General features: G+C 60.2%; 1 protein-coding gene across 2 annotated transcripts; it reads left to right on the forward strand.

The window, feature by feature from the left end:
• The first annotated feature begins 400 nt into the window (after nucleotides 1-400).
• LOC115336023 (basic proline-rich protein-like) lies at nucleotides 401-4,644 on the forward strand. Of its 2 annotated transcripts, none has more exons than XM_041120398.1 (2): nucleotides 401-2,005; nucleotides 2,098-4,111. In XM_041120398.1, exons 1-2 carry the CDS (start codon nucleotides 1,113-1,115, stop codon nucleotides 2,483-2,485), a joined length of 1,281 nt encoding a protein of 426 aa, XP_040976332.1. In that variant the 5' UTR covers nucleotides 401-1,112; the 3' UTR covers nucleotides 2,486-4,111. The 2 variants fall into 2 exon arrangements, with proteins under 2 accessions (XP_040976332.1, XP_029858324.2); XM_030002464.2 differs by lacking the exon at nucleotides 2,098-4,111 and adding an exon at nucleotides 4,452-4,644 and having other exon boundaries at nucleotides 403-2,005.
• The last annotated feature ends 6,979 nt before the right edge of the window (nucleotides 4,645-11,623 follow it).

Below are 11,623 nucleotides of genomic sequence, written 5' to 3' on the forward strand. Positions count from 1 at the left end.
CCCACAGCAGCCCAGCACCCCATCCCCTCCATCCCCTTTTTGGATGCTTTCCATGTCGCTCCTCTGTATCGCAGCTGCATCTCGCAGTCTGCACGGGCAACTGGATGTGGTTAAAGCCGAGATCCCGGGGAAAAGACGGGTCAATTAAAAATCCGGTAAGGCCGGCACAAAAGCCCCTACTGCGGCACGGGCGCGGTGCTGCCCTGTCCTGTGCAGGGGCTGCCGGAACAAAGGCAGCAAAATCAAAGCCAGGCCTCTGGGACAGCCCCGGGCAGCGGTGAGAAAATTAAAGGGAGAAAAGGGCCCCTCACACTCCACGTGGAGGCAGGTTTGAAAAATGAAATCGGCTTGAGAAGACCCTGGGCTGGCGCTTTAAGGGGAGCTTTTTTCCCCCTTTCGCTTTTATTATTAATTATTGTTATTAATTAATTATAGTTAATTTTCCAAACAGCTGGGGCAATGCCAGCCTGAGCAAAAGCACCCGGTGCAAGGGGACGGGTTGCTCACCGGCACGCGGAGGCGGGGATGCACGGAGGCAGCAGATGTGCAGGCTGTGCGTGCGTACGGGGATTGCACACTTGCAGGGTGTCCGTGCCCACAGGGTGTACGTGCGTGCAGGGTGTGCATGCAGCGGGGCGTGCAGCGCCGTGCACGCAACCCGTGTGTGTGGGTGGGAGGAAGCCCTCGGGCAGGATCAGGCCATGGTCATGCCTGTAAATAACCCCCGGCTGGGGACAGCCAGCCGAGGCCACGTCCCAGTGCCTGGCAAGGCCTGGGGCTCATCCTGCACCCCTGGGCGTCTTCTTACAGGGGTCACACTATGAGGGGCTGGATGAGGCCCACCAGGCAGCAGATGGAGCTGGGGCTGCCCATTGCTTCCCCGGCTGAGACGAGCCGAAATCCCGTACCGAGCGAGGTGCCGTGCCCAGAGCCACAGCCCCATCTCCCTGCGGACCACCCGGGGAACCGGGCTCTGCCGGGGGTCGGATGCTGCCGTTGGGGGCCGGGAGGGGACACGCTCATCACCAACAGCACCCGGACCTGTCGGCAGAGCCGGAGGCCAGCTCTGCCCTCGGCTCTGCCGCAGCTTTGCCGGAGAAGGGCCTTAACAGATGTTGCCGCCTGATGTAGGCTGTTTCCGAGCAAACGCTTTAATGGCATCAAATCAAGCTGTCGACAGCAGCAAGGTTACGGCCCTTCCCGGGAGGGGGAGGCAGCCGCAGCCGCGTCCCGGGGGCCCTGCACGCTCGCTCCCCCCGCCACGTCCCTGCCGGACGTGCTATCCTGGCCGCAAAGAAGTTTCCAGCCCGGCTCCTGCTGCCCCCGCGATGGGAATCGATACGGGGCCGTCGGCGTACAGCTGCAGCCGGACGCCTGCCCTCGGTGGTCCGGCAAAGCCGTCACAGCTGCAGCCGGGGCTCACGGTGTGGGTCCCTGGGAAGGGGTCCGCAGGGCATCCGTCGGAGAAGGCAGGGACTCGGGGCCATCGTGGTGCCCAAAGCCAGTGCGACCCCGTCCCCGTAACGCATAGAGCCGCACTCGCCTCCGGCTACGGCCACCCCGGAGCATCCGTCACCCTTCGGGGACGCGCAAGGACCCGCTGCACCTCCCAGCACCGGTGCATGACCCGGGACCATGCTGTGGTGCACGAGGCCACGCTGCAGCGCACGGGGCTGACGCGGTGCCCGGGGCTGACGCGGTGCCCGGGGCTGATGCCGGGAGCCGAGCCGGGGCACCGCGCGGCACTGCCAGGCCGGCGCAGCCCCGTCCCTGCAGACGCCCGCTCGCACGGTGGCTCGCAGCCTGCCTGCTGCTCGGGAGGATTTGTGCTGCGTGGCTGGGTTTGGTGTTATTTTCCTCGCCCCCCACCCCCCACTCCATCCCTCCTTCCTTCCTTGTTTTCTCCCCTTCCCTCCCCCTTCCCCTTGGCCGGCAGGGACACGGCAGGGCCAAATCCGGAACCCTCTGAAGGCAGCCCAGGACTTTCCATGGCAGGGGACCCTCGGTAAGCACCAAAGACACCCCCAACGCCTCAGCCCCGGGGGGCAGCGGGCATCTCCCGCCCCCCCCCCCCCGCACCCCAGCCTCGCTTCCCAGCTGCTGCTCATCCCACGGGGCCGGATCCAGCACCCCCCCAGCCCGGCTGCTCCCTCGCCTTCGCTGCTGCGCCATCAACAAGGACTCAACGTCTAAAAATAGCAGCGCGCTCTCGCAAGGGGATGCTTCGCCATCGGAGCAGAGCTGGCACCGTGGACCCCCCCCCCCCCCCCCCCCAGCTCCCCATCCCAAAACCCCTGCACCAAATCCCCTCCCAGCCCTCTCCCCCCCACCCACCCATGGGTGCAGCCCCACACGGCGAGGCGGCATCGGGGTGGGGGGGGAGCAAAGGGGTAGGACACCCCCCCCAGCCTCCCTTGGTGGTTCTTGGGGCGGCAGGGGGGGAAATGAGCGCCTATCAAGGAGCGTCAGCCTTGAATTTGTTTAATTGTGAGCTGGTGGAGTTTAAAGAAACCCTTTCTGGCCGGCTGCCACACCGCAAACTGCTCCGGAGAATTTGATTATTAAGGGAGGAGAGAAAAGGGGAGGTTGCGGGGAGGGGGGGTGGTTGGGGTGTATGGGACAGCCCGGGAAAAGGCATCCTGCCACAGGAGCTGGGAATGAGAGGAACTGGGGGGGATAGACAGACAGACGGACCCCCCCAGCAGTGCAGAGGGACCCACAGGACTCTCCCAGGGCAGGGTCAAACCCTCCAGGCGGTTGTGAAGCTGCCGCTGTCCGTCTGTCCCGGCACCCCACGGATGCCCCTGTGGTGCCCGGCAGTGGGTGATGGCACCCAGTTCCGAGGGGGTGGGCACCCCCCTGTAAATGCACCCCCCCTTCAATGCACCCTCTAGTGCCCCCCATTAATGCACCCTCTCTCCAGTGCACCCCGCTAATGCACCCTTTCTCCAATGAACCCCTTTAATGCACCCTTCTCCCAGCAAACCCCTTTAATACCCCCTCTCTCCAATGCACCCCATTAACACACCCTCTCCCCAATCACACCCCCCCACACACATCAGCACCACCATCTCCCGCAACGCCAACGCTCCATCCCAGTGCAGCGACTGGGGCGGAGGGGGTGGGATGGTACCCACATAGGCAGACCCCAGCCCCCCGCTTCCCCCCCATCACTGCGTTGTCATCGTTGTTGTTGTCTTCCCCCCCCCCCGCGCCCCGATTTCGGCGCTCAGCCGACCGGAGCAGCTGTTCCCTGCACACTTCACTTGCCCGCAGATGATGATAAATGGAGCTGGGGCTGCGCCGCCCATTGCGCGAGGGTGGGCGGATGCGGGTAGCGAGGAGGAGGAGGAGGGATGGGGTCCCCATCTCCTGCAGCCCCCCCAGATCGTGCTGCTCCTCCCATCCAGCTGCTGGGGAATTCCCTGGGCAGGTCCCCCCCCCCTCCAAACCCCCCAGACCTGCCCACGGAATTCCCATCGCAATGGGGTGCATCCCCATCAACAGCTCAGTGCCCCATTTGGGGGGCACAGTCCTTCATTCCTGGCCTCCCCCCCCCCCCCCGCTCTGCTCCTCCCCAGCAAGGAATTTTACTTGGGGAAAAAAAACATCGCCTGCGAACCGCACTCATGACTCAACGTTTCTGCTGGCCCTGGTTTCTCCGTCGCTTGCCAGGGGAAGCCCGTGGCCTCCCCAACCTCATCCCCTCGCATGGAAATCCGGCTCATCCGCCAGCTCCATCCTCTCTCCCCTTGGTTTTTCCTCCTTTATTTTGGGGGTGGGTGGGGGGTTGGGTCCCTGATGTCAGGGCTGGGAGGTTGGCAGAGGGTTGGGCTGGGGAGGATGGGGGAGGCTATGAGAGCTGGAGCAAGTTGGTGCGTTTCTTCTTGCTGCTGGAAAATGCCAGCTGGCAAGGAAGGATTTGAAAAGGAAAGGGGGGAAAAAAAAAGAAAAAGGAAGAAAAAAAAAGAAAAAGGAAGAAAAAAAAAAGAAAAAGGAAGAAAAAAAAGAAACAGGAAAAAAGAAAAAAGAGAAAAAAGAAAAAAAAAAAAAAAAAAGGAAAAAAAAGAAAAAAAAAGAAAAAAAAGAAAAAAGGAAAAAAAGAAAAAAGAAAAAAGAAAAAGGAAAAAAGAAAAAAAAAAAGGAAAAAAAAAAAAAAGGAAAAAAAAAAAAAAAAAAAAAGGAAAAGGAAAAAGAAAAAAGAAAAAAAGGAAAAGAAAAAACAAGGAAAAAGAAAGAAAAAAGAAAAAAGAAAAACAAGAAAAGAGAAAAAGGAAAGTAAAAGAAAAAACAAGGAAAAAGGAATGAGAAAAAGAGAAAAAGGAAAAAAGGCAAAAAGAAAAAAGAAAGGAAAAAAGAAAAAAGAAAAAAAGGGGAAGAAAAAGGCTGGTGGCTCACTGCAAAGCAGATGCTCAGCCTGAGCCTTCCTGAGCAAATTCCCTCTCCAGCAGGGAAGCACGCTCCGGAGCAAAATTCATCGCCGGACGTAACATGGAGGGAGGGCGTCGCGTGTTTTCGCTCCCCAGCGAGGGGATTGACATCAACCTTGAGGCGCTGGCGGGGAGAGGAAAACAAGCCCGTCATGAGGCTGGAAATATGGCTGAGGTTAAGGAGGGACCCGGCTCTCCCAGCCTCTGCACCTAAATCCTGCTGCAGACCTGCCTGCAGCTGCCGGCGCGGGCAGACAGCGGCAAGGACGGGCAAAACGAGCCCGTGCCGGGAGCACCGGCGGGCACAGCCGTGGCCGTGGGGCAGCCGCTCGCCACCACGGTGACCTTCAGCCAACCCCCCAGCCTCAAAACAAGCGAGCAGCACGGTGCCAGCGCGGTGCCGGCGTGAAGCGACAGCCTGGTCGGGTCTCGGCACGCTCCCATTTTTCTTCTTTACTCATTTTCTGCCTGATGGGTCAGGATCCTTCTTCCTTCCTCCCTTCCTTCCTCCCTCCCCCCGTGCTCCCGGCCTGACTCACTTCAATTCTAATAATAATTAACCATTCCAATCATTACTGCGACCGCTAATATTACCCCCCCCTTCCTTCTCCCACACCCCATTTTGCCCCCTGCCTCAGTTTCCCCTTGAAGCCAGACAGAAACCGCATCCCTGCAAGGAAAGCTGCAGGGAGCAGAGCAACCGGACCGGTGCCGGCAATTGCCGCCGGTGATGAAGCGCTGCTCTGCGGTCTCCGGTTGCGGCCCGTCGGCTGTGCTGCCCAGGGCCAACGCCGGCTGATTGCTTGCAATATTTCATGCGCCGCTCGTATGCAAATCGCTGGCGAGACCCTCCCCGCGGAGCGGCCTCCCAACTGCTCGCTCATTGGCACAGCCGACGGACAAGCTGTTTTGCTGAAACTATATAAACAAGATGCTGGTTTGTTACTGGGAGGGAAACGAGTCCCGGACCCCCGAGATGTTGCTGGACCCCCCCTTGCTAGGCAAGGAAAGCGGGGTGCCCCATGGCATCCTCCTTGGTGATGCTGAGGATGCAGCCGGCTGCAGTCCCAGCTCCATGGGGTTCATGCTGCTTGCAGCAAATATAAAAGCAAATAAAAGCTTTCCCAAGGATGGGAGAGCAAACGGATCCTCGTCCCGGTCCCAGATCCGCTCGGCACGTGGCTGTCTCATGAGCTGGCTGCTCACGGCTGCTGCAAGCAGATGCAGTTGAACGTGCGAGGCTGTGCTCCCTGGGGAATGCGACGGGGATGGTTCATAGTCCCTACCCTGCGCTGGCCCATGGGCACCCACCGAGCCCTCCGGCTTGGCAAAACCATGCCAAACCTGGCAGCAGGACCTGGCACCCGCCCAGCACCACAGCTCGGAGCTGGCCTGCACCCCACATGGGGAACCCAGCTGGGATGGGACTGGGGATGGGACCGCTCTCCAGCTGTGCCTCAGTTTCCCCACCTCTGGGGTGGCCCAGGTTTGTGCACAGTGTTGGTCCCGTCCCTGGCCAGCACCGCCGGGCTGGGAAATGCCAGCCCAGGAGCATGGGGACGGAGCGGGCTTGTGCCCCAGACCTGTGCCAGGGTCCCAGTCCTCCTCCCTCGGCGGGTGTCTCCATCTCCAGCAGGACTGGAGACCCCAGAGGGTGATGGGTGGCCGTCACCCCCAAGACATTTCCAGCTTTCCCGGACATGCTGCTGGGTCCATCCCCTCTGGCTTTGGTGGGTCGGGTTCTGCCCCGTCCACAGCCATTTTTTCTACTGGGAAAACTCAGCAAATTCACGCTGCGGCGGCCAAAACCGGGAGGCACTTGGCTGCTGCAGGATGGGCAAAGGATGGATCCCGTCCCCCCGGTGCACCCCGTCCCCATCCCATGCTCCCAGTCCCTCTCCGGGAGGTGATGGGGCTTTGCCACCGGTGCCCCCATGTCCCCACCATGTCCCCTCGTGGCTGGCAGGCACACGGCGACAATTATGCCCATATTTTACTGGTGGTCCCAGTCCTGTTGAGACCCCCTCACCGAGACCCACAGTTACGGAGGGCATTACCCCGTCCCCCCTGTGCCTTCCCACTGTCCACTTTTGCGGCATCTCCTGCCTTTGCTTTTGGGGCAGCCGCTCCGCCATGCCGAATGGCACCACCCCAGCCGGAGAACCACCGACCACCGGCTCCCCACCGCCAGCACGGCAACCCCCCCCCGGTCACGGGTGCCCCACGGATGCCACGCTTTGGTGTCTGCCTGCAGACAGGTCTGTCCGCCGGAGATGAATTCGGCTGTGCCGCTGCCAGGCTCTGCCCTCTAAGTCATCTCCCGCCAGCAGCAGACAGCTCGGTAATGAAGCGTAATGCTCCGACACTCCCCTGAGTGACAGTGGCCAGCACCGGCTGCGTCCCGGCGGCTCGGCACGGCCTCCTCTGCCTGCCAGGGTGGGGAAGAGAGGAGGAAAAATGAGCATCCCCTTGCCACGAGTGGGGCTGGGGGCTGCGGAGCGGCACGTCTCCCCAGCCGGCACGGTGGGAGCCGGTACCAGCGGCTGGACCTCTGCTAGGGGATGCTGAGCAGGAATCCCCTGGGAAAAAAAAAAAAAAAAAAAAAGAATAAAAGGGGGTTGAAAAAAATATATCAGGGTAAAAAAAAATAGAATAAAAAGGGGTTGAAAAAATTAAATCGAGGTTTGACGTCGTGTGATAAATTATTTCGGTATTATACATTCCTCGTCTCCAAATCCCGAAGACAAATACTGGGGCAGGTGAACTGGGGAAGCAGATTTCCAAAGGCCTTCTCCTGGTTCCCGGTTATTGACTCTGTCAATCACTGCAGGCGCCATCCCAACCTTTCGCACCCCACAAAATCTGCTCCTTTTGTTCCTGCTGAAAAATCAGAGGGGGGAGGGAAGGGAGGGGAGAGGAATTTGGGGCAGGGAACTTCCAAAAGGGATGATTAAGGAGTTAATCTGCCTGAAATAGATAAGGAGCTTAGAGCTGCTGGTATTCGACTGTCCAAGTTTGGATTCAGCGTGTCTTAAACACTGGCTGGAATGTACTTAGATATGACCAAAGTACATGTCCCCCCGAGGAATTACCAGGTTGCCAATTAGATTTGCTTCCCAGATTCACTCAAACCTTCACAAGCTTCTTCAGAGCAGGAAAATTGCTGCCTGTCCCCGGGGAGGCAGTGGAACAGCCGCTGCCGCCCAGCTCCACAGCCGGCATGGCACGGCACGGCATGGCAGAGATCCCGGCGGCACGTCGGCAGCCACCGGGATTTTCGGGAAGGTGGCACGGCCGGGGCGATGGCGAGGCAGGGATGCCTGTGCTGGGGCACTGGGGTACAGGGCATGGCTTGGTAGGTGCTGCCAAGGGGGTTTGGGTGGTTTTGGGTGCTTGGGGATGTGGGCGCGAGCCTGGCCGCAGTCACGGCACGGCACCGGGGATGCCAGTGTGCCGGTCGGGCTGTCACCGGACCAGGCTCAGCATCCCGCCGGGCTGCAGAGCCAGGGCTCTCCCTGCCTCCAGCCAGGCTCCTGGTGCTGCCACGCACCCAAATCCAACCCAAACTACCCCAACCCAGCTCCATGTGAGCCGACAGAGCCATCCCGGCCTCCGGGAAGGGGGCACAACACAGAGCGGAGCCACGATGCCGCACGGGGAAGGCGAACAAGCACCGGCGGCGAACACCCGGCTCCCGGTCCCCACGGGGGTCACCATCCGGGGGGCACAGCTACAGCCAGCACCGGCGCAAAGCGGTGGTAGAAAAGCAACCACCGTACCCCGCAAAAACGTCTCTCTATCCATTTATTTTAATTACCCCATTCCCATCCTCATTATTTACGGTCTTCCATAATGTGATGGTGAAAGCAATGAAGTCTGGGGGGTTACACGACCATCACGGAGGTGGGGCCATAATGGGGAACCCCCACCACCGGCTCCCGCACCCCAACACAAAGGCACCGAGCTTCCTTCCTATCCCAGCAGCGCGGCTGGGCTGCACTCACTAAGTCCAAGCTGGGTTTCTCTGCTGGCATCCCAGTCCCATGGAAAGGCATCGGGAGTGGCAGAACGTCGCACCAGGCCACTCTCGGCATCGCCGGAGCGGCTGCGGCATGATGGAAAGTTGCTGGAACATCAGCTTCGGATGCTGAGTCCTGGTAACAGTTGCTATGTGAAACATTCAGAGGTGGAATTTACTGTCACAGTTAATAATAGATGAAGGTTTTAGAATTTTTGATGCTTTACATTTTAAGCTGTTTGATTTATAATGTTTCAGGAAAGGAGGGGAGAGAGAGGGGGGGAAAAAAAGGCAGGAGCTGAACGGCAGTGCGTGGTAAACACGCTGAGTGGGGAGGCAGGCGGGGGGCTCCATCCATCCCCCTACCCATGCCGGGGACGTGCGTGAGACACCCCACCACAGCCATTGGGATGGGGTCTCCCCGCCAAGCACCGGGACCATGGAGCATCCCTGTGGAAAACCAGGGCGCGATTGGGACCGAGTCCCTCAGTTGCCAGATTGCAGTTCATTTTTCTCCTTTTTTTTTTTTTTTCCTTAAATCGCTGCATCTCTTCTCATTCTGCCCGCGCGCCCCCGCCGGTGTTTTTATTCTGGCGGGTTGCTGGGTTATTTACTTGCTGGCGCTCCTCTCCCCTCTTGCAGGTGTATTTCAAGTAGGCTCCTTAAATAGCAGCGAGCCGCGCGCCCGCGGCGGTGCGCGCTGGGTCGTGCTGATTAGCAACACGCTGCCAAAAAAAAGAAGGGTCTTATTTCCCATGTTTGCTGCCGCCGTGTTTTTACAAAGAGGTGCCGATGCCCCGGCATGTGGGGATGCTGCGGCCAGATCCAGGGGGGCTGGTGTTGCCGTGTCCGCTCTGGGCCTGAGCTCTCCTTCTCGGAAAGCAGCAGTGAGCACCAGTGCCGGCACCGTGCGAGGGACCTCGGCATCCCTCGGTGTCCTTCGGCATCCCTTGGTGTCCCTCAATGTCCCTTGAAGGGCTTCAAAGCTACCCAGTGCTTGGGATGGCTTCAGCTCCAGCACCTTGTTCCAGCTTCTCCCAAACCCTGGAGCATCCCAACATCCCAAATATGTGTGTGGAGCATCCCAACACCCCAGATATGTGTGATCAGGAGGATTTCATCCCAGCTTAGCAGTGCTTCAGGTCAGGCACGAGGTGAGGAGCAGAGCAAGACCCCACACCTCTGCTACCAGCGCTGGGCATATGGTGATGTCCTGATAAAACTTGGGGGGGGGGGAGGATGGATGAGAGGGGATTCCCCCTCTGCTCCCCCAAACCAAGAGAGGTGCCGCGGTGAAGAGGGCAGGAGCCGCATCACGATGCTGTCGGCACAACTTGAAGCGGAGAGGACGTGGGGGCTGGAGCTGGGATGCTGGAGCCTCCGACACCCGGAGACATCCCAGCCCTAAACAGCTCCGTGGCTCCTGCCAAGACCCCGAGTGGACACAGGGGCTGCCGGACCCCGGGAGGTGGCTGGGACACGTCCCCCACCGCTGGCACCCTCTGGCCCCTCCAGAACCCGCTGCTCCCCCCCAGGGTTGGGGATTCCCGGGGGGCCCAGGCTGAGCTGCCCCGTGATGTCTCAATCAGGGCTTGTGCATCGCCCCATTTACATATGCACAGCCTGGCCGGAGCCGAGTATAATTTCTTTATAAAGCGGCTTTGACACACAGGGTAGCTCGCCTTAATGAGGAGGGTTATTCCACAAAGATCCGTTACTAATGGGCTTGGGGGCAGGCAGCACCCGTGCGCAGATGCCTGCTGCCAAAACCAGTGCCACGATACGCCCGGCTCTCCCCCAACCACGGGGTCCCCACCGGATTTACACCCGTGGCTGAGCCGGTGCTGGCGACCTCCGGCTTGGTGAGCTCCCACCTGGGTCCTGGCAAGATCCCGATGTCCCCATGTCTCTGCTGGCTGCCCCTCTGCGATAAAAACCACTTGCAGGTCCAAAAACACAACAGCACGGCACGTCTTGGCATGGAAACCATTCAACCCTTCCCAAAAAGCAGCTCCAGGAAGGGAGATTGAGGCCAGCGCAGCTCCGGCATCCCCCGGTACCCCACGAGGTCCCTGCTCGAAACACCAAACCCCTGGATGTCCCCGACCGTGTGGACACCCGCTCTCCACCGCGGCCCCGACCGAAGACACCGCTCCCACCAGGCGCAGGCTCAGCCGCCGCGGCAGCTGCCAGCGATCAGCCCGTCATTACCAGAACCGCCTTATTAAAAAACATAAAAAGGCTTTAAAACCCAGGACTCCCCCAAGAGCAAGTCCCTCCCAGCAGAGCCCCGACAAATTCGGTGCACCGGTTCAGCCCTGCCACTCCCCCCTGCCCACCCCCCCCCCCGGGGACCCCCGTTAGCGGCGGGTGCCTCGTTAGCCAGCGCCATGCCGGCGATTGGCTAAAACTCGTTTGCGGCGTCAAGCGGCTCTGCCCCAGACACCTTCTCATACGACCGGAGGCGCAGTACGTCCCAGGGCACTGTCACAATATATTAAGACGCGGCGCTAAAAATAAGCAACAGCAAAAATAAGCAAGGAAATCGCAGTCCCTGCCTGCCCCTGCCGGCCTCGCGCAGGCAGAGCCCCCGCCGCCGCACGCGAGCTGGGGAAGCACGGCAGGAAAGAGAGGATTTTGCCGGGTTTTATTAAAACGACGCGTTTTTCCCTTCCTTCCGCCTCCATCTCCAGCCTCACCGGGGAGCGAGCCCTGCGGTGACACACAGGACTTGGTGACAAATCATCCCGGGGGAGGGTGTTTCTCCACGCACCGACGGTTTGGGGCTGAAGCGGACCCCTCGCCAGCCCCACGCAGCCCAGGACGGGGCTCTGCTCCCCGCCGGGGCCGTCCCCAGGGCTGCCGCGCCGGGAGCCGTGGCCGCAGCACCACGTGCCCAGCCACGGTTTGCCGTCGAAGGATGGCTGGGTTTTGGCCAGCCCTGTGTTAAATGCAATGCCCAGGCTGGTGCCCCGCGGCCGTCCCTATCCCGGCAGCTCCCCGGCGGGGTACCACATCTGCAAACACCCCATTTTCCCCGCTCGCTGCTACCCAGGCACGTCAGTGCCGGTGTGGCACAGCCCATGGGATGGGAGCTGGGAGCATCCTCCCCTCCCGGGGATGCATTTTGCACCAGAGCACCCAGGGAGGGGGGCAGATGCGGACAAGATGCTGC

This window comes from Aquila chrysaetos, chromosome 25, assembly GCF_900496995.4.
Source record: "Aquila chrysaetos chrysaetos chromosome 25, bAquChr1.4, whole genome shotgun sequence".
NCBI classification, from domain to species: Eukaryota; Metazoa; Chordata; class Aves; order Accipitriformes; family Accipitridae; genus Aquila; species Aquila chrysaetos.